Source organism: Poecile atricapillus, chromosome 2 (genome assembly GCF_030490865.1).
Source record: "Poecile atricapillus isolate bPoeAtr1 chromosome 2, bPoeAtr1.hap1, whole genome shotgun sequence".
Lineage (NCBI taxonomy): Eukaryota > Metazoa > Chordata > Aves > Passeriformes > Paridae > Poecile > Poecile atricapillus.
Genome location: NC_081250.1, coordinates 1,631,260 through 1,658,323, shown reverse-complemented (window position 1 = coordinate 1,658,323; position 27,064 = coordinate 1,631,260). Strand labels below are relative to the sequence as shown.

Sequence of the window (27,064 nt, the reverse complement as noted above, 5' to 3'; positions counted from 1 at the left end):
GATATTGATATTGATATTAATATTAATATCGATATTAATACTGATATTGATATTAATATTGATATTGATATTGATATTAATGTTAATATTAATATTAATATTGATATTAATGTTAATTAATAGATTTGCATTCCCTAAAAACCTCTACCAGCTCCTGGCCTCTCCTATTTCCAGCTCCAGAGGATTTATTTTTTTTTCCTAACTTTTTCAATTATTATTTCCCAGGAAAGGATCTCTCTTAATCCCTGTGATTTTCCACCACTTTCCCAAATTTCCTTGGGAAATTTCCCAGTTTCCAAAGAAATTTCCCGGTTTCTGCTGAGGTTTTTCCCAGGATTTCTTTCCCTTTCCCCTTTCCCTCACACGGACACAGAAACAAAGACACGGAAAATCCCATTTTTTACTGCAAAAACTGCAGGACCGAGATGTTTTTATTAGAACAACTTCCAGTTTTCCTTTGGGGAAGACTTCTCCTTGTTTCCTAGGAAAATTATTGGGATGGGAAGGAATCCTCATGGAGAAAAGATGGATTTGAGCAAATTTTGCTTTAATTTTTTTTTAGGTTTTTTTTTGTTTTGTTTTTATGTCTTTAATTTTCCGTCATCCAGAGGAGGGAAAAAAAAACCATCAGTGAGGTTTTGTTTGTTGCTAATTTCTGGGAATTCCACAGGTTTTCCCTAAGAATGAAGGATATTCCTGGGATTTTTACACCGGTGTCCCATAAACACAGGGAAAAGGTGAATTTTGGGATGGGAAAAGGGATTTTTTTAATCGATTTATTCATGAAAAGAATTCCTCCCTTTTCCTCAGTTTTGTATTTCTGTTTGTATCCTTCATCCTAAAGAAATTCCCGGGGATTCCTGGTGCACATTCCAGTTTTTTCCGTTGGATCTCCGCAGGATCCACCCTTTTCCCATGGAGGAACAAGGCGAACTAAACAAAAATATCCAAATATTTTTTGGGATTCAGGCACATTTCGGAGCTCTGGAATGGGAATCGGGGCTGAAAAACAAGGAGAAATTCCAGCAGGTGGAAATCCGAGGCCGGTATCCGGAATTCCTGGTGCTTCTCTTGTCCTGGAAGATAAAGATATTTTTAGGAATTTGAGGAAAATAAAAGGAACAAACAATTCCCCCAGGGATCATCCTCAACTCATCAACAACGAGAGCTGCCAAAACACCGGGAATCATCCCAAAATCCCAAAATCCCAGCGATGGAGGAAACACGGGAAGCAGTCCCTGACACCTGGAGCCAATCCAGGTCAGAAAATTCCCGATAAAATATTCCCAATTCCCTCAGGAAATCGGGAGGAAAGGCCCAGTTTCATCCCGGGACGGAGACGCAGCTTTTCCTTCCCTCCATCCCGCGGGAATGGCCAAGAGACGGAGCCGTTCCCGAATTTTTGGGCTCAGCTCCAGATTCCCACCGAGTTCAAATCCTGTGGCAAAGGACCTTTGCTCCTTCCAGGATGGAGATCCCATTCCCTTTGTCTTTCCCGAAATATTCCAAGCCCCGTGGCAGGGCTGGAATGATCGTCCCCAGTGGATGATGCCACCCAAACTCATCGGCAAATCCCAGGAATGTTGGTTTCCTGGGAATCGCAAACTTCCATCATCACCTTTCCAAACCAATTGATTAATCAATCCAATTGATTAAAAATCAATTTGCTTCCCAATCCTATCCCGGTTTTCCAGCTTCCCGGTTTTCCGCGCTCGTTTGTCTTCTCTGGTGGAAAAAGTCGGTTCCCATCGGAACGGGAATTTTCCGTCAGTGGGTTTGGATTAAGGATGGAAAATATCCCGAAAAAACAGGCAGGGACCATGGATTGGGATTACTTTGGTATCAAAAACTGGGAACCAGTTGGAAAATTCCAAGTTCAAAGGTAAATGCCTTAAAGGAAAAAAAATGGATCCTAAAAAAAAATCGTTCCTGATCTTTGGTGTGAAAAACTGGGAACCAGTTGGAAAATTCCAGGTTCAAAGATAAATTCATTAAGGAAAATTCCTTAAGGAAAATTCCAGGTTCAAAGGTAAATGCCTTAAGGGGAAAAAAAAATGGATTCTAAAAGGAAAAAATAGAAATAAAGGGAAAAAAACCCAAACTAAATTGAGTTTGGGTTTTTTTTTAGTTTATTTACATTTTGTTAAATTATATCTTGGAACAGAATTCCCGAAAAACCGGGATGTGACTCCCACTTAACCCAGAATCAGAAGTCACCACAGCACAGCCAGCTCAGCTCCAAAACCAAACCAAAGCCGGGCTTAAAAATAAACCGGAGCCGAGGGGAAAGACTAAAAACAAACAAAAGGTCCGGACCAAATCCCAGCGCAGCTTTTCCCGGGAAATCAGAACAGATGGATCGGTCGAGTCCTTCCCCAAGGGATGAGAAAACCTGGGAATGGCGGGGAAAGGCAGCGGGAGCCTTTTCCAGTAAAACCGGGATAAACCCAGCCAGGAAATCCTGGGAATAAAACCCAGCTCCTTTGTGAGGGCGAGACGGAGAAACCCTCGGTGGTGCCGTGGTTTGGACGTGCCGGATAAAAGTCCGGCTTTTTCCTGGAAAACCAATCCATTGTCGGGAGGCGGATTTGTGGAAAACCACTAATTATACTAATTATACTAATTATACTGGAATTTTCTCCAGTCTCTCTCAGCCTCTCTTGGGCTGAATTCTCTTGGGATCCTCCCTCGTGGGGTGTCTCACTTATCTCAGTCCTTATTAGAAGAAAACTCCCGGGCTCATTAAAATCTTAAAATTAAATAAAATTAAAATTAATATTTAAAATTAAATAAATCTTGTGTTTATTAGAAGTTTTATTAAAAAACTTGGCAGGTCCATCCAGACTTTCTGCACAAATTCACCACAAACTGGCTCATTTTGCTCTGATGGTAAAAAATGGCCCCAAACCACGCGGCTGCTTCACCTTTATTTCTATTTTCACTCATTAACTATCAACAAGTGTATTGTTTTTATATCTTATTAATTAATTATGTAATTAAAACTGCGACTAACTCTAAACCAATCATTCTTTGTGCTCCCAAAAACTGCAGAATTATGGAGAAGAAAGTAGAAGGATTAAAAATTACACCCTTTTTTCCTCTGTCTTTACTCCATGTGTGAAACCCTAGAATAGATTAATATAATAAATAATATAATATAATATAATATAATATAATATAATATAATATAATATAATATCATATCATATCATATCATATCATATCATATCATATCATATCATATCATAAATATAATATATTATAGATACTATATAATTATTATATTATTATATATAATATATAATATATCATAATATATTATATATATAATATAATATAATATAATATAATATAATATAATATAATAATACATATAATAATAAATATAATATTTATTATATAAAACATAATTATTATATCATTATATATATTATATAATATATAATAGTATATATTATGTATAATATATATAATATTATATTATTATAATATAATTCTATTATATATAATAGAATAATATAATATAATATAATATAATATAACATAACATAACATAACATAACATAACATAACATAACATAACATAACATAACATAATATAATATAATATAATATAATATAATATAATATAATATAATATAATATATTTAATGCAATAGATTTTATATATATAAAATCTATATTTTCACCTCAGTGATGAATTTAAAATTTTTCTACTTTCTACTTAATTTTTTACAAATTTTTTGCTTTCTCAGGGACATTTGGAAGCTTTTCTGTCAATATCAAATAGGATTGATGTATCTTTTAAAGAATTGAATAGAGAAATGTCTCTACATTTCACAGAGGTGATTCCTGATTCCTTCTTATCTCTTTCCCTCCTGTTTTTTCTCCCCTCTCCCATTGGCTCAGCTCTAATTCCTTGCTTTTTTTAGGAGTCTGGGAGCAGGGATTTGTATGGGAAATATTCCTTCTTGGGAGTTTCCAGGAAATCCTAAAGGAAGGAGGGCTCGGAAATCCGGGAGGAGACTCACCTGGCCTCAGTTAGCCATGATGTGCTTCACAAAAGCTGGGAAAAGAGAGGGAAAGAAGGATCAGTTATCCCACGGAAAACATCATCAACCTCTCACAGACGGGGTTTATCAGGTGACTAAATATAGATGCAAGGTTGGGCTAAAAATTGGAATTTTTGCCCCGTTTTTTCCACGGATTTCAAGTTTCTTGGGAATATTTTAAAAATTTAGGGATCCCAGGCACCTTCGTAGTTGATGCAGCCGTTGGCGTCTTCCTGGCCAGCCATCAGTTTGTCCACTTCCTCCTCAGTCAGCCTCTCCCCTGCGTGGAAAACAAAAATCCCTGGATCAAAATCCCGGATTTAGGAATTTAGGGATCAAAATTAGGGAAAACCAGGGATCAAAATCCCGGATTTAGGAATTTAGGAATCTCCTGAGGAACACAAATAGAGGAGAGGGGGGAGGTTTCTCCTGGGGGGAGTTTGGGGTGCCGACCATGGGAAAAGCTCCTCTCGGAGTTGCAAACTTGATCCAAATTCCAAAGTTGACCCAAATCTGGATGCAAATCTGAGAGTGAATTTGATCCCAAATCCAGAAAGACGGGAAAAATATGGAAACCAACAGGATATTATGGGAAAAACTCATTTTCCTAAGAATAAACTTGGTCTAAGTGCCAAATCTTGAAGGTTTGGGTCGGTTTTAACCAAGTCGTGATGAAAATACTCTCAGCAAAAACTCAGTTCCCCTCGGAGATGGAGGTTCTGGAAGATTCCAAGGTCAGGTTTGGGATCTCAGGCATGGATCAGTGATGGATTTCGTGAAATTTCATTTGATGATTTAAATATTTGGATTCTCTGGCTTCGTTTTGGCCAAGCGGAACCAAACCGAGGGAATGGGCGGGGTTGGAAATTTCGGGATCGTTTTACGGCGGTGGAAATGAGATGTTTATCGGAGAAATAAAACACGAAGGGAAAAGAGGGAGGGATGGAAATTCCCAAGGGAAGTTTTTCCTCACCCAGCGTGGCCAGGACGTGGCGGAGCTCGGCTCCCATCACCGTCCCGTTCCCCTCCTTGTCGAACACCCGGAGCCCTTCCACGAAATCCTCGTAGGTTCCGGTGTCCTTGGTCTTGGCGATGTGCTGGAGCATGGGCAGGAAGGTCTCAAAGTCGATCATCTTGGAATTCATCTCTGGAAAACACGGGGGGAAAGGGAATTTGGAGGGATTCTGGGAAATTTGGGAATTAACCATGGAATATTCACTGTGAGGGAAGAGCTGTGGGCAAAAACATTGGATAAAGGGAGAGAAGAGACTGGAAAGGAAAGTTTGGGAGGATTCTGGGAGATTTGGGAATTAACCATGGAATATCCAGCATGGGGTGGAAGATCTGTGGGGATAAACGTTGGATAAAGGAAGAGAAGAGCCTGGAAATGGAAATTTGGGAGGATTCTGGGAGATTTGGGAATTAACCATGGGATATCCACTGTGAGGCCAGTGGTGATAAACATTGGATTAAGGAATAGAAGAGGGTGGAAATGGAAGTTCGGAGGGATTCTGGGAGAGCTGGGAATTAAACCATGGAATATCCAGCATGAGGAGGAAGATCTGTGGGGATAAATGTTGGATTAAGGGATAGAAGAGCATGGAAATGGAAGTTTGGGAGGATTCTGGGAGAGTTGGGAATTAACCATGGGATATCCACTGTGAGGGAAGAACTGTGAGGAGGAATTGAGGTTAAGGAGGAAAAGAAGGTGGGAATGGAAGTTTGGGAGGATTCTGGGAAAGTTGGGAATTAACCATGGAATATCCAGCATGGGGTGGAAGATCTGTGGGGATAAACGTTGGATAAAGGGAGAGAAGAGCCTGGAAATGGAAGTTTGGGAGGATTTTGGAAGAGTTGGGAATAACCATGGAATATCCACTGTGAGGCCAGTGGTGATAAATGTTGGATTAAGGGACAGAAGAACCTTTGGATTAAGGGACAGAAGAACCTGGAAAGAAAAGTTTGGGAGGATTCTGGGAAACTTGGGAATGAACTGTGGGATATCCAGCAAGGGGTGGAAGATTTGTGGGGGTAAACATTGGATAAAGGGAGAGAGGAGCCTGGAAATGGAAATTTGGGAGGATTCTGGGAGATTTGGGAATTAACCATGGAATATCCAGCATGGGGTGGAAGATCTGTGGGGATAAACATTGGATAAAGGGAGAGAGGAGCCTGGAAATGGAAGTTTGGGAGGATTCTGGAAGAGTTGGGAATAACCATGGAATATCCACTGTGAGGCCAGTGGGGATAAACATTGGATTAAGGGATAGAAGAGGGTGGAAATGGAAGTTTGGAGGGATTCTGGGAGATTTGGGAATTAAACCATGGAATATCCAGCATGGGGTGGAAGATCTGTGGGGATAAATGTTGGATTAAGGGACAGAAGAGCCTGGAAATGGAAGTTTGGGAGGATTCTGGGAGAGTTGGGAATTAAGCCATGGAATATCCACTGTGAGGGAAGAACTGTGGGGATGAATTCCAGGTTAAGGAAGAAAAGAAGGTGGGAATGGAAATTTGGGAGGATTCTGGGAAAGTTGGGAATTAACCATGGAATATCCAGCATGGGGTGGAAGATCTGTGGGGATAAACGTTGGATAAAGGGAGAGAAGAGCCTGGAAATGGAAGTTTGGAGGAATTCTGGGAAAGTTGGGAACGAACTGTGGGATATCCAGCATGGGGTGGAAGATCTGTGGGGATAAATGTTGGATAAAGGGAGAGAAGAGCATGGAAAGGAAAGTTTGGAATAACCATGGAATATCCTCAGCAAGGGAAGAACTGTGGGGATGAATTGAGGTTAAGGAAGAAAAGAAGGTGGGAATGGAAGTTTGGGAGGATTCTGGGAGAGTTGGGAATTAAACCATGGAATATCCAGCATGGGGTGGAAGATCTGTGGGGATAAACATTGGATTAAGGATAAAAGAGCCTGGAAAGGAAAGTTTAGGAGGATTCTGGGAGATTTGGGAATTAACCATGGAATATCCACTGTGAGGGAAGAACTGTGGGGATGAATTCCAGGTTAAGGAAGAAAAGCGGGTGGAAATGGAAGTTTGGGAGGATTTGGGAATGAACTGTGGGATATCCAGCATGGGGTGGAAGATCTGTGGGGATAAACGTTGGATAAAGGGAGAGAGGAGCCTGGAAATGGAAGTTTGGGAGGATTCTGGGAAAGTTGGGAATAACCATGGAATATCCACTGTGAGGCCAGTGGGGATAAATCTTGGATAAAGGGAGAGAAGAGCCTGGAAATGGAAGTTTGTGAGGATTCTGGGAGATTTGGGAATTTAACCATGGAATATCCAGCATGGGGTCGCAGATCTGTGGGGATAAACATTGGAATAAGGATAGAAGAGCCTGGAAAGGAAGGTTTAGGAGGATTCTGGGAGATTTGGGAATTAAACCATGGAATATTCACTGTGAGGGAAGAACTGTCAGGATGAATTCCAGGTTAAGGAAGAGAAGAGCCTGGAAATGGAAATTTGGGAGGATTCTGGGAGAGTTGGGAATTAAACCATGGAATATCCACGATCACAGAACTGTGGGGATAAAAGTTGGATAAAGGGAGAGAAGAACATGGAAATACATGGAAAACATGGAATACAGAAGGATACCACTGCAATCATTACAGATTTTCCCACCAAGCTCTTGTGGAACAATCCATGTCCTTACATCCAGGTTATCCCTTTGTTTCTCTGGATGTGCTGGAAACATCCATGTTTTTAGGAAAAACTCCTGAATTCCTCCATAAATTCAACTTCAAAAGGCAAAAAATCATCATTTTAAAACCCATTGATGCCCAGGGCTGTTAAATTAATTAATTCCCTTCGATTTGGGACAATAATCTTGATTTCCAGATCAATTCTTCCTCCCTTTCGGAGGCTGTTCTGTATCCTGAGCTACTCCACACCCAGAAAACGGAGACCTCATCTCCTTCAGGAATAAATTTGGGATTTCCCTTTCCCAAAACGGACAGAGGAGGCCAGGTTGTTAATTGAAATGGATTTTTGATTTATCTTCTTTTGGGATTTTTGACTAGAACCAAGGGATTTTCTCCCAACTTCACTTGAGTGCTGTTAGAAGAATGCCTGATAATTGGCAGAGTTGATTTTGTAGAACTGTTCAGAAAGAACTGTTCATAAAATTCGCAGTATATATATAATTTTTTATGCTTTTTTTCTCAAAAATTTAAGATATATAAGGTTTTTATACTTCTGAGGCATAGCCTCTGCTCCCCCCCTTTTTTTCTGTAATTAAAGGTGAGATATTTGGGGTTTTTTTATGAATGTGAAAAATCATTAAAATACACGTAGGAAATAATACTTTTTCAGCAATCAAGGCCTTATTAAGATGCATAATTAATATTATAGGAGATTAAAATTATTTAAATCATCTGTAATATGAATTACTGAATGTACAAAATACATTCTCATCCCAGAGCTGATAAATCGGTGACAGATTGGAAACCAACCTTCAGGTTTGGGTCTGCCAAGCAATTTCATGACCTCAGCCTGGGTCGGGTTCTGCCCCAGAGCCCTCAGGACGTCTCCACACTGGGCGTAGGTGATTTTCATCTCCGACTTGGGGGTCCGGTCGAAGAGGGAAAACGCTTCCTTAAATTCTGGAAGGGAAAAAAGGTCAGGAGAAATTCATTCCACGCTCCCTGGGATGGAGATAAATCCTATCGGGATTTTTCCCTCAGTGACCGCCTGACCGTTTGGTTTTGCGGTTTGGGAAAAATCTGGATGAGCTTTGTTATCTCTGATGTTTGCGTTCCTCCTTCCTTGGGTTTTCCGCTTCCACCGGGGAATGGAATCGGGGAGGTCAAAATGCTTCTCCCGTGGTATTTCCGTCTCAGTTAACATCGGAAAGTGTGGAAAACAGGAGCAATCAGCCTTGGGAGCTTTCCAGCTCCTCAGGAAGGGCCAGGATTCAACAGCAGCTCTGCTCATCCGGAGAAGCGGATCTTGGATAAAACTCTGGATACTTGGAGAGCACCGAGCCAGCGCCCGGAGCTCCAGGAGCACCTCAAGGAGCTGGAAATGAGAGATTCCAGGAAAAAATACCAGGATTATCACCCAACAAGCAGTGAATTGGTGGGGGAGGGTGAAGGTGTATGGAAAACCTGATCCCAGAATTCCAGAATGGGTCAGGCTGGAAGGGACCAGAGTGGATCCTGCTCCAGCAGGGCCGTCCCAGAGCACAGGGCTCAGGATGACATCCCGATAATTCTGGAATATCCCCGCTCAGGGAGACTCCACAGCCTCTCTGGGCTCTGCTCAGGGCTGGGCACTGCCCAGGGCACAAGTTCTGCCTCCTGTGCCGGGGGAATTCCTGGGATCGGTCCCTGCCCGTTCCTCTGGTGCCATTGCTGGGCCTGGAGCAGAACCTGGCCCTGCTCTGACCCTGCCTGCACCCAGGGACAGACACAGGGACAACCTGGGACAGCCAGGGACAGCCAGGGATAGCCAGGGACACTCAGGGACAGCCTGGGACAGCCAGGGACACTCAGGGACACTCAGGGGCACTCAGGGACAACCAGGGACAGCCAGGGAAAACCAAGGACAGCCAGAGACATCCAGGGACAGCCTGGGACAGCCAGGGACAGCCAGGGACAGCCTGGGACAGCCAGGGCTGAGGGTCCCTCTCAGCTGGGGCTCCTCTCCAGGCTGAGCAGCCCCAGCTCCCTCAGCCTTTCCTGGACACGGAGGTGCTCCAGACCCTTCCTGAGCTCCAGGAGCTCCTGTCCCTGCTGTGCTGAGGAGCCAGGGCTGGACACCCCAGAGGTGCCTCCAGGGTGGGATCCAGGGAACAGGGTTTGCTTTTCCCTCAGGAAGCAGGACCAGGCCAGATCTCCTGTGTGGAGCTGGAAAAATTCCCTTCAGAGGTTTCCCACCTCCCCAGATGGAGTCCCTCACTGCTGTGAGGAGCAGGATCCCGGTGGGAGCATTCCCACGGGACAGGTTCTCCTTCCCACCACTGATTTCACACAGATGTGGTCCTTGAGGACGTTGGATGTTGGACCTGGCAGTGTTGGGATCAGTGTTATTCAGGATCTTTTCCAAACAGAACAATTCCATGATTCTCATGGAGTCAGTGCAGGATCCAGCACAGATTTCCCCACACACTCCAGCTCCTCAGGCTCTCCTTTCCCTGCTGGAATCGCAGGGTCAGAGGAGCAGCCCAGGGAGCAGCAGCAACAGCCCGGTGTCCTTTAACTTCATCCTTTATCCTTTAACTTCATCCTTTATCCTTTAACTTCACCCTTTATCCTTTAACTTCATCCTTTACCCTTTACCTTCATCCTTTATCCTTTAATTTTATCCTTTAACTTTATCCTTTATCCTTTATCCTTTATCCTTTATCCTTTATCCTTTAACTTCATCCTTTATCCTTTATCCTTTATCCTTTATCCTTTATCCTTTATCCTTTATCCTTTAACTTCATCCTTTATCCTTTATTCTTTATCCTTTATCCCTCATCCTTTATAATTTATATTTTAACTTTATCCTTTATCATTTATCCTTTATCCTTTATCCTTTACCCTTTATCCTTTATTCTTTATCCTTTACCCTTTAATTTCATCCTTTAACTTTATCCTTTATCCTTTATTCTTTATCCTTTACCCTTTAACTTCATCCTTTAACTTTATCTTTTATCCTTTAACTTCATCCTTTATCCTTTAACTTCATCCTTCATCCTTTATCCTTTATTCTTTAACTTTATCCTTTATTCTTTATCCTTTATCCTTTAATTTTATCCTTTATCCTTTATCCTTTATTCTTTATTCTTTATCCTTTATCCTTTATCCTTTATCCTTTATCCTTTATCAATTATCCTTTATCATTTATCCTTTATTCTTTATCTTTATCCTTTACCTTTATCCTTTATCCTTTATCTTTTATCCTTTATCCTTTATCCTTTATCCTTTATCCTTTATCATTTATACTTTATCCTTTAACTTCATCCTTTACCCTTTAACTTTATCCTTTACCCTTTAACTTTATTCTTTATCCTTTAACTTTATCCTTTATCCTTTATCCTTTATCCTTTATCCTTTATCCTTTATCCTTTAATTTTATCCTTTATCCTTTAACTTCCCTGTTATCCTCGACTTCCCGGGGCACCATCCACAGCTGATCACAGAAATCCTTTTGGCTTTAAACCCCTGGATCTGCCGCTACTTTTCCGCCTTTATTTCCTTCCCACTTTTCCAAACTCCAGGATATCATCCTCTTTTCCCTAAATCCTGATTTATTCCACCATTCATCCACACACCCTGCACTCCAGATTTTCCCCATCTTCCCCAATTCCCTCTCTTCATCCCATCTCCCTCTTTTTCCTTTTCTTCTTTCCCTCTGTCCTCCCTTCTTTGATTTTCCCTGGATTCTCCTGGATTTTTCCTGGATTCTCCTCTCTCCCTCCCTTTCCATTTTGATTTTCCCTGGATTTTCCTGGATTTTTCCTGGATTCTCCTCTCTCCCTCCCTTTCCATTTTGATTTTCCCTGGATTTTCCTGGATTTTTCCTGGATTCTCCTCTCTCCCTCCCTTTCCATTTTGATTTTCCCTGGATTCTCCTGGATTTTTCCTGGATTCTCCTCTCTCCCTCCCTTTCCATTTTGATTTTCCCTGGATTCTCCTGGATTTTTCCTGGATTCTCCTCTCTCCCTCCCTTTCCATTTTGATTTTCCCTGGATTTTCCTGGATTTTTCCTGGATTCTCCTCTCTCCCTCCCTTTCCATTTTGATCATTCCACTCCAATTTTCCTCATTTCCTTCCTCATCCAACACTTCCAGACAAGACTGAGCTTTCTCATTTGGGACTAATTAACGTTCCCTTGTATTTTATTCTTCCCACTCTCCTCTTTCCTCCTGGAATTTCCCTCCCTCTCCTGGATTTTTCCCTCCTGTCCCTGGGCAGAGCCCCGATCCCTTTCCAGCCCCTCATTCCAGCAGAGGGCAATCGTGGATTTTCCTGGGATTCTTGCAGGCTGTGGAATGGGGGCAGAGATTCCCTTCCCAGCTCCTTTCCTGGGGCTCGCGGGTCAGGAATAACGGGAAATATTCCCACCTCCCTGAGCTCCTCATCCATCACCCCCGAGCGCTGAGCACCATCTCCCAAAGATTCCCAATCCAGCAAAATTCCTGACTCAGGCTCAGATTTCCAACGGGTTTGTTCCTTTTCTTTTTCCCTCCCTTAGTTTTAATCTTTTCATTTGTGTTTGCTGACTCCACGAAATTCCCGTCCAAGCTCCAAAACCACCTCGGTGTCCTTCGCCCTCCCTCTGGCCAGGAAACCTCCGGCAGGATATTTTCGGATTCCCTAATTGCTGCCTCTCTGCCCGCCTGGAACAGCTCCCTTTTCCCTCCCTTCCCAGAAATTCCGGGAGCTGGAGAGGCCCAAATCCAGGGATCCCAGAGGACTTTGCCACGAGGGATGAAATGTAAAACCCCATGTAAAAATGGGGGTGGAATTCACCCCAGAGCATCAGCTCTTGTCCTGGAGCAACATTTTGGGGGCAAAAATATCCAGGAATCCTTTCAGGGAATCTTTTTGTTCCACACGACCTTTTCCTTGGGAAAAAAGGAGAAGGAATTTGGGAAGGAAGGAGTTGAGGAAGGAATTGGGGAAGGGAAGGGAAGGGAAGGGAAGGGAAGGGAAGGGAAGGGAAGGGAAGGGAAGGGAAGGGAAGGGAAGGGAAGGGAAGGGAAGGGAAGGGAAGGGAAGGGAAGGGAAGGGAAGGGAAGGGAAGGGAAGGGAAGGGAAGGGAAGGGAAGGGAAGGGAAGGGAAGGGAAGGGAAGGGAAGGGAAGGGAAGGGAAGGGAAGGGAAGGGAAGGGAAGGGAAGGGAAGGGAAGGGAAGGGAAGGGAAGGGAAGGGAAGGGAAGGGAAGGGAAGGGAAGGGAAGGGAAGGGAAGGGAAGGGAAGGGAAGGGAAGGGGAAGGGAAGGGAAGGGAAGGGAAGGGAAGGGAAGGGAAGGGAAGGGAAGGTGCGGGAAGGGAAGGTGCGGGAAGGGAAGGTGCGGGAAGGGAAGGGAAGGTGCGGGAAGGGAAGGTGCGGGAAGGGAAGGTGCGGGAAGGGAAGGGAAGGTGCGGGAAGGTGCGGGAAGGGAAGGGAAGGGAAGGTGCGGGAAGGGAAGGGAAGGGAAGGGAAGGGAAGGGAAGGGAAGGGAAGGGAAGGGAAGGGAAGGGAAGGGAAGGGAAGGGAAGGAGGAAGGGAAGGGAAGGGAAGGGAAGGGAAGGGAAGGGAAGGGAAGGGAAGGGAAGGGAAGGGAAGGGAAGGAAGGGAAGGGAAGGGAAGGGAAGGGAAGGGAAGGGAAGGGAAGGGAAGGGAAGGGAAGGGAAGGGAAGGGAAGGGAAGGGAAGGGAAGGGAAGGGAAGGGAAGGGAAGGGAAGGGAAGGGAAGGGAAGGGAAGGGAAGGGAAGGGAAGGGAAGGGAAGGGAAGGGAAGGGAAGGGAAGGGAAGGGAAGGGAAGGGAAGGGAAGGGAAGGGAAGGGAAGGGAAGGGAAGGGAAGGTTCGGGAAGGGAAGGGAAGGGAAGGGAAGGGAAGGGAAGGGAAGGGAAGGGAAGGGAAGGTGCGGGAAGGTGCGGGAAGGTGCGGGAAGGTGCGGGAAGGTGCGGGAAGGGAAGGGAAGGGAAGGGAAGGGAAGGGAAGGTTCGGGAAGGGAAGGGAAGGGAAGGGAAGGGAAGGGAAGGGAAGGGAAGGGAAGGGAAGGGAAGGGAAGGGAAGGGAAGGGAAGGGAAGGGAAGGGAAGGGAAGGGAAGGGAAGGGAAGGGAAGGGAAGGGAAGGGAAGGGAAGGGAAGGGAAGGGAAGGGAAGGGAAGGGAAGGGAAGGGAAGGGAAGGGAAGGGAAGGGAAGGGAAGGGAAGGGAAGGGAAGGGAAGGGAAGGGAAGGGAAGGGAAGGGAAGGGAAGGGAAGGGAAGGGAAGGGAAGGGAAGGGAAGGGAAGGGAAGGGAAGGGAAGGGAAGGGAAGGGAAGGGAAGGGAAGGTGCGGGAAGGGAAGGTGCGGGAAGGTGCGGGAAGGTGCGGGAAGGTGCGGGAAGGTGCGGGAAGGGAAGGGAAGGGAAGGGAAGGGAAGGGAAGGGAAGGGAAGGGAAGGGAAGGGAAGGGAAGGGAAGGGAAGGGAAGGGAAGGGAAGGGAAGGGAAGGGAAGGGAAGGGAAGGGAAGGGAAGGGAAGGGAAGGGAAGGGAAGGGAAGGGAAGGGAAGGGAAGGGAAGGGAAGGGAAGGGAAGGGAAGGGAAGGGAAGGGAAGGGAAGGGAAGGGAAGGGAAGGGAAGGTAAGGTGCGGGAAGGGAAGGGAAGGTGCGGGAAGGGAAGGGAAGGGAAGGTGCGGGAAGGGAAGGTGCGGGAAGGGAAGGGAAGGGAAGGGAAGGGAAGGGAAGGGAAGGGAAGGGAAGGGAAGGGAAGGGAAGGGAAGGGAAGGGAAGGGAAGGGAAGGGAAGGGAAGGGAAGGGAAGGGAAGGGAAGGGAAGGGAAGGGAAGGGAAGGGAAGGGAAGGGAAGGGAAGGGAAGGGAAGGGAAGGGAAGGGAAGGGAAGGGAAGGGAAGGGAAGGGAAGGGAAGGGAAGGGAAGGGAAGGGAAGGGAAGGGAAGGGAAGGGAAGGGAAGGGAAGGGAAGGGAAGGGAAGGGAAGGGAAGGGAAGGGAAGGGAAGGGAAGGGAAGGGAAGGGAAGGGAAGGGAAGGGAAGGGAAGGGAAGGGAAGGGAAGGGAAGGGAAGGGAAGGGAAGGGAAGGGAAGGGAAGGGAAGGGAAGGGAAGGGAAGGGAAGGGAAGGAATATCCAACCCAGAGGATGGGATTCCTACTGCTTTGGGAAATTGGGAAATCCAACCTTCCTGAGACACCGGGATCCTCCTCGGCTCAGCAGGGAAAGACAAAGGGAGGTGATAATTACACATCTCTCCTCTCAGATCAATTTAATTAACCTGTTCTAATTAACCCTGATCCCAAGGGTTTAAAGAGCAACGGCAAATCCTGCCAGATGTTTGATCCCATCCATCCATTTTCCCATAAAACCAGGCTGATTTTTGAGGGAGAAGGCGACAGCTGCGGCCCCAGGGTTCCCAGGGCTTCAGGCAGGAGGTTTTGGGATCAGTTTCTCGAGCTGCCACAAAGGGTTTGGAAATGAATGCCGATGTTTGGCTTTGAAAGGATAAAGAAATTCCACGCCTGGAGTTACGTGCTGGATTCGGGAGAGCTGGAACACACCAAGTTCTGAGGGGAGGCAGGAAAAATTTCCTGAGGGAGAATTGAGGGTTTTCCTTTGAAAATATCGATATCTGTGGGTTTTTCCTGAAGAAAAACCTGTCTTTGGGCTGGGTTGGGGGTGCAGCTGCTGGAAATGGGACACAAATTCCCCGCTTTTCTTTCGGAGGGAAGGATTTTGAGGAGGAGTGGAAGAGAAACCAGGAATTCAAGCTCAGCCTTCCCGAAGTTCTTCCAATATCCCAGCCCTGCTCATCCCAGCACTTCCCAGGGTTGGATTTACTGAACCCAGGAGAGAAAAATCTTCCTCACCTTCGATCTGGTCGGGGCTGAATTCCACCTAGAAGAGACAAAAACAAGATAAGAGAAGTGATAAGGAGGGAAGAAGGATGCAGATAAGAAGAAATCGGTTCCATCTCCGTTTTATGATCCCGGCGGGGTCAGGAGGTCCATGAAGGATTCACCTCCCACTATCCCAGGTTGCTCCAAGCCCTTCCCGGCCTCGGACACTCGCCCACAGGAGAGGTTCAGGTTGGATATTGGGAAAAAATCTTCCCAGAAAAGGTTTTCCAGGCCTGGCCCAGCTGCCCAGGACCATTCCTGGAGGGATTTTAGATCCATCGGGATGTGGCACCTGGGGACAGCGACAGCCTCGGCAGCGCTGGATTAATTCTTGGATCTGATGATCTTTGAGGATTTTTACGCCCTCAAATGGATCCATGACTCCACATTCCCCCTTTTCCTGGGAGGGACACTGGGATGGCTTCCCTTGGGATTTTGGTTGTGGGAAATATCCCAGCAGAAGGGAAAATGAGTTTTCCCTGGCATTTTTTCCCGTTGGGAATGAAGGTTTCCAAGCCAGGACATTCCAATCCCAGCCTCCCTCTCCCCAAGGGTGGGGTTTGGTCCAAATCCGTATGGGAGACAGAGAAATTCCCATTTTTTTGTCCTGCCCTGACCTACAGACAACGCCACACATTCCGTGAGGATCCAAACCCAAACCTTTCCATCGGCGTGATCCCAGCTTCCCTCATCTCCATCCTTCAGGGAATCATCACCTGATGGCATCAGCTGGATCCCGATGCCTCCGGATTCTTTCCCTGATTTTGCCCTGGAGGCTCCAGGGGGGATTAACTCCACCCTTGGCCCCTCTGACGTCATTCACGGCTTCCAATCTCCCGGAATTTTTCTCGATCCCAATAAACCCCGTCACTCCGCGCTGAGGCTGAGCCTGACATCAGCCCTATTAATAAATCTGTTCTCACCCGGCAGGCGGGAGCGGGGCCGGGGGAAGCGTTCCGACAGCGGAGCCTTTCCAAGAGCCAAACAACATTCCTGGTTTTTCATAGGACACTGAGGAACCCGGGGATGAACGGCAGGGATTGGGAGGAAGAGGAGGTTGGATTTTAGGGGGTTTTTCATTGATTTCGTTTGTTGAGGGGTTTTTGTGGGGTTTTGTTGTTGTTTTGGGGAGGTTTTTCCCGTTCCCTCGGGTCGCTGGTTCAGGAGACAGAAACGCAGGATTGGGAAGGAGGCCAGGAAAACCATCGGGATCGGGATCCCGAGGTTGAGGTTACGTTTGAGTTTCGCCGTTGTGTGGGGTTTTTTTTTTCCTTGCACTAAAACCTTTTCAATCCAGTTAATCCACAACATTCCCATCATCCCCTCTCCCATCGCTTTCCACGGGCATTCGGATGGAGATAAAACTCCTCCAGCGCCCTGGGATGAGCATTGATCCAGTCTCCAAGAGCTCCAAAGGAAAAGGGGGCAAAACCAGGAATCAACCCTTAATTCCAGCTTGGATTCCAAAGCGAAATATTTCAGGAATAGGAAAATTGTCAAGGTCACGCAGGGGTCGCTGCTGCATAAAAATCCCACAGAATTATTCCTTATTTCCGGTCTGCACTTAAAATTCCAGAGGGCAGGGATGGATGGGATATTGGGAAGGAATTCCTGGCTGGGAGGGTGGGGAGGAGCTGGGATGGAATTCCCAGAGAAGCTGTGGATGCCCCTGGATCCCTGGAAGTGCCCAAGGCTGGGTTGGATGGAACTTGGAGCGGTTTGGGATGATGGGAAGTGTCCCTGCCATTGCAGGGGTGGATTGGGATGATCCTTAAGGTCCCATTTAACCCAAAATTCCTGGGATTCTAGCATTTTCCACAGGGAAATTTTAGTCGGGAAGCAAAGGCAGAGCTCTCCTGTCACCACATTATCCCGTTATCCCATTATCCAAGTATCCCATTATCCCGTTATCCCATTTTCCCATTTTACCCCGTTATCCCATTATCCCGTTATCCCGTTATCCCATTATCCCGTTATCCCATTTATCCCGTTATCCCGGTGCCCCTTGGGCAGCTCATCCCTGTTTATTTCTCAGGACAGTTCCAAGACAAAAGCCGGAATATTTCCAAGAGCTCCTGGATCTGGATTTTTCAGGAGCCAGAAGAGCCCGAGGATGGAGGGGACTGGCTGGGGCCTGGCAGTTGGAATTATCCCATGGAATTTTTCCATCCCTGGGTTGGGATTTAACGGAATGATTCAATCCATCTCTCCCGAGAAAAACTCCCCCAAATCAATTTGTTCATCCCAAGGGAACGGGATTTTTCCCATTCCCTTTTCCCAGCCTCAGGTGCAGCTCCTTCTGCCCCTGGAATGCTCCAATCTCCAGAGATGAAATCCAGCAGGATTCACCATTCCGGGTGCCCCGTTTCCCCTGGCTGCTCCCAGTTTTCCCCGGATACTTTTCCATCTTTCCACACAGAAAAAAAAAAAAAAAAAGAAACTTTTCCTTTCCAGGGATTTCCAGGGACAACAGATTCCACGCAGCCTTGAGATCCCAAGGCTCCCCAAAAATAACATTTTCCCCAGGAAAGCACGGAAAACGCGACCACCACGGATAACTCCCTATGGAAAACCACCTCCCTTCCAGGTCTCCACGTGGATTTTTTATCCCAGTCACCAGACCTGGAACAACGTCACCTCATTCCAACTTTAGCCGCTGAAATGCCGGCACCCAAATTCCCGAATTCCCGTCTCATCCCCCTTTATCCCGGCTCCGCCTCTCCCAGGGGTGACTCAGTCCACCCGGACACCGGAGTTTGGCGCCGTCCCAAGGGATGAACTTCCAGGGATTTTCTCCCTGTTCTTTATTGAGGATTTCGATCCGCTGACCCCTTTTCCCGTGGTTAAAGGAGCCGTTCCCACTTTCCGTGTCCTTAAAAAATCCTAAATCAATCCTGGATTTCAGATTCTTTTTCACGGAAGCAAAATATATTCCTGGGAAAATTAAAGAGCTTCCAGGTGGGAATGACTTAAATGTTTGGAAAAGACAAATTTTTATTTTTTTTTTTGTAACCAAATCTTTTCAGGACAATTTATTCCTCAAAATAAAAAGTTCAGGGATCATCCTAGAAAAACACTTCCTTAAAAAAAACAAATCCAAGGAATGAGCCCAACTCTTCTGGAAAAGGCAGAAACAAATCCCCCAAAACGTTTCTGGATGAGCTGCAAACAACATCCAACTGCACCCGCGCTCGGAAATTCGGGAAACCTTTGGAAAGCCGGAAATTTTGGAGTGTTGGATCAAATCCAACGGGAATGGGCGTGTGAGAATCGCCAAAAAAATTTGGGATGATGGCTTTGGATAAGGGATGGATCCCACATTTAGGCCCCTGGAATTGGCGACCCAACTGACACAAAAAACAGACCAAAAAGAAAAAAAAAAAGAGAAAAAAAATTGGGAATATCCGAAAAAATTCCAGGCGCCAAAGAAAATCCTGGGATCGTTATCAGGACTGGGAGAAGCAGGAATATTCTACAAGGGGCACCTTTCCCTACCCCAGGAATAGTTTGATTTTGAGACTTTCCAGTGGTTAAAAAAAGAATCTCAAAATTCCAAACATGACCAATGAAATCCAGGAATAAATAGAAATCATTTGAGATATTCCCATTAAAAAAAAAGATGGATTTTGAAACATTTTGTTTGGATACAAGGTTGTTTTTCCGACTTTTTTGTCCATCATGGATAAAAATTAAGGAAATTATGAAAAAGATGATGGAAATGGGAATGGATTTCATCCTGCAGTGCAGAAATTTGGGATATTTGGAGAATTTCAACCCAATTTTCCAAACATTGGGAAGGGATTCGGGGCTCCAGCAGAGCTGGATTTATGGAGCAGGAATTTGCATAAACCGACAAGGAAATTCCTGATCAAATTAAAGAATTCCCAGAAAAACTTCTCTAGGAAATATCCCCTCCCTTTTCCAAGAGGTTGGGAAAAAAATGCCCCAGACTCCAACCCCGTGTTTCCCAATTTCCCTGATCCAATATTTGGGAATGGGATATTCCCTGCAGAGTTGAAGGGATGCTCTCACAGCAGCACTGGATTGGGATTTGTTCATTATTTGGGAATTCCCGAGGAAATTTTAGCACCTTAAAAACGGGATCAGAACTCCGGAATTTATGGAATATTTCTATTGTACGTAACCTTCATCATTCCAAATGGTGCCAAAGGGGGAAAATCAAAATTTCCATTAAAAAAAAAAGAAAGAATTTTCCCAAATAATTGTGCAGAGTCATTCTTAAAAATGCAGGAATTGATTTTTTTTCCCAGGATAAAAATAAAATTTGCAGAGCACGGAATTGTTTTGATTAAAAAAGGGAGATGTTTTTTTTTCTGGGGGGGGATTTTTTTTTAATGGCAGCTCATCCTTGATCCCAAATCATCCCAGAATCCCAGTGGATATTCCCACAAAGTCACGGTGTCCCCCCTGTGCCTCCCAGGGAAGTGATTCCCTTTGTCCCTGTCCTTTTCCAGCTCTGGAATGTTGAGCACAGAGAGAGCTGGATCCTGTCACAAACCTCTTCCCCAAGGTCACGGAATTGCTCTGGGAGCACCAACTCCGGAGTCATTCCCTTCAAAACTTCCCCGAAACTGAATTCCTTGGGATTTCATTCCTTGGTGTGTTACAGATCACTGCTTGTCCCAGCAGGATTTACAGGGAATTTGGGATTCCAGGAAGGAAAAGGCCCTTCCAGTGCTTCCCTTGTCCCAAATCCTGAGCTTGGTCCCACGTGGAAGAGCAGAAGGATTTAACCAATGAGGAGAAAAAGCAACTGATTCCCTGTCTCATGGAATTCCCACGTTTTCCTGAGGGGAAACTGCTCTTTGAGGAGCCAGAGATATTTATCCATTGGGAATGTCCAGCTTGGAGAAGGGAAGGATCCAGGGAGAGCTCAGAGCCCCTTGCAGGGCCTGAAGGGGCTCCAGGAGAGCTGGAGAGGGACTGGGGACAAGGGATGGAGGGACAGGACACAGGGAATGGCTCCCACTGCTTGGATGGGATATTGGGAAGGAATTCCTGGCTGGGATGGAATTCCCAGAGCAGCTGTGGCTGCCCCTGGATCCCTGGAAGTGCCCAAGGCCAGGCTGGATGGGGATTGGATCCACCTGGGACAGTGGGAATGTCCCTGCCCATGGAGTTGGATGGGATTTAAGGTCTGTCCTAATCCAGACCATTCCAGGATTCTGGGATTCCCTGATTCTGGGATTCTCTGCTCCAAATTCCCACAAAAAAAGAGATCCTGCAAAGCTGCTCTTCTTTTTCCAGAGGCAGTGCCCTTTCCCAAAGGACAATTCCCAAAGGACAATTCCCAAGGGACAATTCCCAAAGGACAATTCCCAAAGGACAACCCTTTTTCCCAAAGAACAATTCCCAAAGGAAAACCCTTTTTCCCATGGGACAATTCCCAAAGGACAATTCCCAAAGGACAACCCTTTTTCCCAGGGGACAGTTCCCAAAGGACAATTCCCAAGGGACAATTCTCAAAGGAAAACCCTTTTTCCCGAAGGACAATTCCCAAATGACAACCCTTTTTCCCCAAAGGATAATTCCCAGGGGAAAATTCCCAAAGGACAGCCCTTTTTCCCAAGGGATAATTCCCAGAGGAAAACCCTTTTTCCCAAAGGACAATTCCCAAAGGACAATTCCCAAGGGATAATTCCCAAAGGATGATTCCCAAGGGACAATTCCCAAAAAACAACCCTTTTTCCCAAAGGACAATTCCCAAAGGAAAACCCTTTTTGCCATGGGACAATTCCCAAAGGAATTTTTTCCCGAAGGATAATTCCCATGGGACAATTCCCAAAGGACAATTCCCAAAGCACAGTGCCACGCTAAGACATCCTCCCGTGCCTCGCAGCGTTTACCCCTCACAGAACATTTCCCTTTCGGCACAAACCCAATTCCCAGCTGATTTTTCAGGATCCCAATTCCCGGGATCCAGCTCCACCTCCACCTACTTTGACCGAAGCCGGGTTAAATTCCACTTCTTTCTTGGGCTCCGGCTCCGCCGGTTTAGGCGCCGGCTTGGGCTCTTCCTTCTTAGGCTCGGCCTTCTTAGGCTCGGGCTTCTTGGGAGCCATGGCTGATTTGGGAAGGAGAGGCTGGGAAAGGCTGGGAAAGGCTGGGAAAGAGAGGAGCTGCCGCAGGAGAATTCCCGGCCTGGGGTGGGTTTTTATCCCCTCTGGAAGTGCCGCCTTGTCCCTCCCCGAGCCGTCCCACGCCGGAGCTCACAATGGGGGCACGGCTATAAAAGGACAAGACTGGCCCCGGCTATTTTGGATCCTGCCCTTGGATCCGGCATTGTTCCCAATTAACACTTCCATGGAAAAGAGATTTTGGGGGGGTTTAGGCCGAGCCTGGCGCCGGCTCAAACATTTTTGCCGTGCGGGGAGCAGGGGGAGGCTGGGTCACGATCCAGGTGCTCCCTTGGCTTTGACCCTGGCCAGGGCCATCCCGTGTGACATTCCCAGCTCCCGAGTGACATTCCCAGCTCCTGAGTGACATTCCCAGCTCCCTTCTCCAGCCTGGACGGCCCCCCTGGCCTTTGTCATGCAAAGATAAGCCCGGGTTTATATTTAGAGCCGAGGATGCGGCTTTAGGGAAGCTCAAGCATCCGCACGGTGTCAGCTGGCGCGGGCAGAATTCCTCCCTCGGATCACACGCTGCCCTTCTCCCGGGAAGGGACCCAAAAATCCTGGATTGCTTTGAGGAAAAGGCATCCGGGAGCAGGGAAAAGGCGGCCACGCAGGGAAGGGGCAGCATCCTCAGGGCTGGGATTTTCCAGGCCTTTTTAGGGACTCGAGTGCCAAATTCCTGTCCCAAGGACCGAGATAAGAGCGGCCCTTTGGAGCTTCCCTAATCCCAGACTCGCTTGGATCGGAAAACTTGGATTTGCTTCCCCTCGAAGCAAAATGCAGGGAATCATTCCCAGATTTATGTCGTTTTCCCAGGATGTTTCCCATTCCCGGCTCGTTTCCAGGAGGACCCAGGGCCGCTTGCACATTCCTTGGATGATTTTTATTTTCCCAAAACACCTGGAAGGAAGCAGCCACCAAATCCCAGTGTTTTGGGGAGGGGATCCGGGCTGGAATTCCAATAAATATCGGTTCAATCATAAATCTCTTGGAATTCCTTTGGATGTCATCCCGGATATCCATAATCCATATCCCTTTAATCTGCTTTTCCCGGCTCTGCTGCCCTCTGGATCCTCCCCCTGCTTCCCAGATTTCCTTCAAAGCCCCACTGGAAAGGTTTTCCTGCAGGTTTCTCTTTCCCATTTTCCCATTATTTTCTGTCCCAACAGGAATTAGGGAAGTTTCTGGTGATTCCAAAGGGATCCCTGCAAACTCTGCACGCTGGAGATATCCAGAAAAAGCAGAACCACGGGATCGCTGAATCCATGGAATGGTTTGGGCTGGAAGGACCTGGAAGTTCCTTTATCCCAAGCCAATGGACACCTTCCATTAAAACAAAGTATTCCAGCCTGGCCTGGAAAACTCCCAGGGATTGGGAAAAGCAACAGAAATAACAGGAATCATTCCTTGTTTTCACGTCCTGGAAAAGTTTTCCCCTCCAATTCCTGCATTGGAATGAGTCGTGCCTGGAGAATTGGGGGAGCTTTTACAGATCCCGAGAAATCCCAGGGATTTGTTTCACCACGCTCCCTATAAACTCCTCAATCCGCAGCTCTGGAATCAGATCCAGGGAATTTCGGATTCTGCTCATTTAGAGCAGCAAAATTCCAGTGAAAATGAATTATTTGGGATCAGCTGCAGCCACAGGGACGGGTTTTACACATTTAAAAAAAGCCACCAGGCCACATTCCCGAATGGAAAACAGCCCTGGAAAGCTTCAGGCCATTAAGATGCCAGCAGGATCCCAGCAGCAGCTCGGGATCGTCACCTCCACCTCTGCCAGATAAGAGCCCAGAGAAACTGGGAAGGATGGATTTGCCTTCCCTCCCAAATCCCAAAAATAAATCAGATTTCCCTTCTGTCCCAAATCACAAAAATCAGACTTTCCTTCTCTCCCAAATCCCAAAAATAAATCAGGTTTCCTTTCTTTCCCAAATCCCAAAAATAAATCAGACTTCCCTTCTCTCCCAGATCCCACAAATCAGATTTCCCTTCTCTCCCAAATCCCAAAAATAAATCAGATTTCTCTTCTCCCCCAAATCCCAAAAATAAATCAGACTTCCCTTCTCTCCCAAATCCCAAAAATCAGATTTCCTTTCTCTCCCAAATCCCAAAAATCAGATATTTTCCTTCTCTCCCAAATCCCATAAATAAATCAGATTTCCCTTCTGTCCCAAATCACAAAAATCAGATTTTCCTTCTCTCCCAAATCCCACAAATAAATCAGGTTTCCTTTCTTTCCCAAATCCCAAAAATAAATCAGACTTCCCTTCTCTCCCAGATCCCACAAATCAGATTTTCCTTCTCTCCCAAGTCCCATAAATCAGATTTCCCTTCTTTCCCAAATCCCAAAAATAAATCAGAGTTTCCTTCTCTCCCAAATCCCAAAAATAAATCAGAGTTTCCTTCTCTCCCAAATCCCATAAATCAGATTTCCCTTCTCTCCCAAATCACAAAAATTAATCAGGCTTTCCTTCTATCCCAAATCCCAAAAATCAGATTTTCCTTCTCTCCCAAATCCCATAAATCAGGTTTTCTTTCTCTCCCGAATCCCAAAAATAAATCAGCTTCCCTTCTCTCCCACATCCCAAAAATAAATGACACTTCCCTTCTCTCCCAAATCCCAAAAATCAGATTTTCCTTCTCCCAAATCCCATAAATAAATCAGACTTCCCTTCTCTCCGAGATCCCAAAAATCACATTTTTCTTCTCTCCCAAATCCCAAAAATAAATCAGACTTCCCTTCTCTCCCAAATCACAAAAATCAGATTTCCTTTCTCTCCCAAATCCCACAAATAAGATATTTTCCTTCTCTCCCAAATCCCATAAATAAATCAGATTTCCCTTCTCTCCCAAATCCCAAAAATCAGAATTTCCTTCTCTCCCAAATCCCATAAATAAATCAGGTTTCCCTTCTTTCCCAAATCCCAAAAATAAATCAGGTTTCCCTTCTCTCCCAAATCACAAAAATAAATCAGATTTCCTTTCTCTCCCAAATCCCACAAATCAGATATTTTCCTTCTCTCCCAAATCCCACAAATAAATCAGGTTTCCTTTCTTTCCCAAATCCCAAAAATAAATCAGACTTCCCTTCTCTCCCAAATCCCATAAATCAGACTTTCCTTTCTCTCCCAAATCCCAAAAATAAATCAGATTTCTCTTCTCCCCCAAATCCCAAAAATAAATGACACTTCCCTTCTCTCCCAAATCCCAAAAATCAGATTTTCCTTCTCCCAAATCCCATAAATAAATCAGACTTCCCTTCTCTCCGAGATCCCAAAAATCACATTTTTCTTCTCTCCCAAATCCCAAAAATAAATCAGATTCCACTTCTTTCCCAAATCCCACAAATCAGGTTTCCCTTCTTTCCCAAATCCCATAAATAAATCAGACTTCCCTTCTCTCCCAGATCCCACAAATCAGATTTTCCTTCTCTCCCAAATCCCATAAATCAGATTTTCCTTCTTTCCCAAATCCCAAAAATAAATCAGATTTCCCTTCTTTCCCAAATCCCACAAATCAGCCACACTGTGAGGGTTGATTTGGGATTTTTTTTTTCCCCCCATCCTCAGTTTTTTCCTACTAAAAAAAGAAATGATAGGAAAGATGGTTGGAAAAAAGGCTGGGAATCAACTCAGTCGGATTTTCAGGCAAAATTCCAGATTATCCAAGATTTTCTCCTTGATGTTTTTATATATTTATGGGAAAGAATATTCTGGAAGCGTCAACATCAAAAAGTTTTCATATCCTGAGATTTTATGGGAAGTCATTTCTGCTTGGATTGGAAAATTCTGGATAAAAATTCCCAATAAATAAAAATAAAAAAAGGTTAAATCCTTTGGGATTTGATTTTGTTTCCTCCCATCTGCTCCTCTCCTAAACCCGGGGCAATTCCATGGATTTTTGGGGAGTTTGCTGGTGAGGATCCGTGGACGGCCAAAATCCCGGCAGGATTCCAAGATTTCTGAAGTTGATTTAAATATCCCAAAATCCACCCAAACCGGGGAAGCAGCTGATGGATTTTTAACCCTTGCAGGCACCAAACCTCTGCTGGGAGCAATTCCATGGATTCAAGATATTCCTTGGAAATCCTTCCGACAAATCTTTTCCCAAATCCTTCATCCATCTCTTGCAGGGAGATCTCAGCAGCTCCCAAAAAAAACCCCAAATCTGCCCCCAAATCCCTTTTTTTTCCTGGATTTGGGGCAGAGGGTGGAGATTCCTCCTCAATTTTTCTGTGTCAAGGAGTTATCCCAGAATCCCACGGGAGAAGCTGGGATAACTGGGAATTGTCTGAAATTCCCGGGATCCTCGGGGTAGGATAAGCTTCCCCAGGACTCAGCGAGACATTTTTCCCGCAAAACCCAAAAATAAACCCCAAAACCAGCTGGATTTAAGGAGCAGAAAATTAGGATTGAAGTGAAAACAGAACATTCCAAAATCTGGATCCTGAAAATTTGGGAATGCTGCCCACAGAGTGCCTCATGATCCTTGATAAGTCTGGACGCTGGAATGTCGGCTGGAATCAGGGAACAGCCCAGGCTGGAAATATCTGGAGCCACATTTCATGGAAAAAAGGGACCTGGATGAGATTTTCTCCCAATTCCCGTCCTTTTCCTGCATTTTTCCACAGTCCCCCTCAGGGAAAGGAGACTGGAGAGGGAATGGGAGCTCCCTTTTTCCAAGGATTCCCATGGAATTCCTATGGAATATCGTTGTGGGCGATTAAAATCCCTTTATTTGGGGCCAAAACTCATCGGTTTCCAGACTTTTTATTCCTCCCCCCTCTGGAACGTTTTGGGATTTCTGCTCCACGTAAAAATCCGATTAATTCGGGATTTTCAACTCCGATTCTCCCTTCCAAAACATCCCTGGAAGGTCTCCAGACGTCTTTTAACCAGAGCTTGACGCGTCAAAGATGTTCCCCTTCCAACCCCAAAATCGTCGCGCGGCTTTTCCCCGCTGAGGAATTCCGCCCTTGGAATTGGGAGACAGCCACAGCTCGAGAGAATTTATAAAAAAACCCCATTTTTAGAAGGTTTGTGACCCAAAAATGAGAATTTTTTGGGGCTTCTCCAGGCCCAGATGTTCTTGACAGATGTCGGATGAGGAAAAGCAGCTCCAAACCCCATCTGCTCCTCACCCTTTTTAGCCAGGACCAGTTGAAAACAGCAATTCCAAGCTTTCCAAAATGTGTTTTCCGTGATAATTATGGAAGAAAAATTGGAAGAGGTTTAAAAATGAAAGGAAAATTATTTAGGAGGGGGAAAAAAAAAAGAGACATTAAAAAAAAAAAAAAAAAAAAAAAAAGAGAAAATTAAAAAAAAATAAAT

The 27,064-nt window shown here is 45.6% G+C and overlaps 1 protein-coding gene across 1 annotated transcript; it reads right to left on the bottom strand.

The window, feature by feature from the left end:
• Window positions 1-506: 506 nt before the first annotated feature.
• MYL3 (myosin light chain 3) lies at window positions 507-21,759 on the bottom strand. The gene is made up of 7 exons (XM_058830455.1): window positions 21,555-21,759; window positions 15,565-15,592; window positions 8,518-8,667; window positions 5,026-5,199; window positions 4,255-4,332; window positions 4,032-4,066; window positions 507-1,076 (listed from the first exon to the last, which is right to left on the bottom strand). Exons 1-6 carry the CDS (start codon window positions 21,675-21,677, stop codon window positions 4,038-4,040), a joined length of 582 nt encoding a protein of 193 aa, XP_058686438.1. The 5' UTR covers window positions 21,678-21,759; the 3' UTR covers window positions 507-1,076; window positions 4,032-4,037.
• Window positions 21,760-27,064: the final 5,305 nt, after the last annotated feature.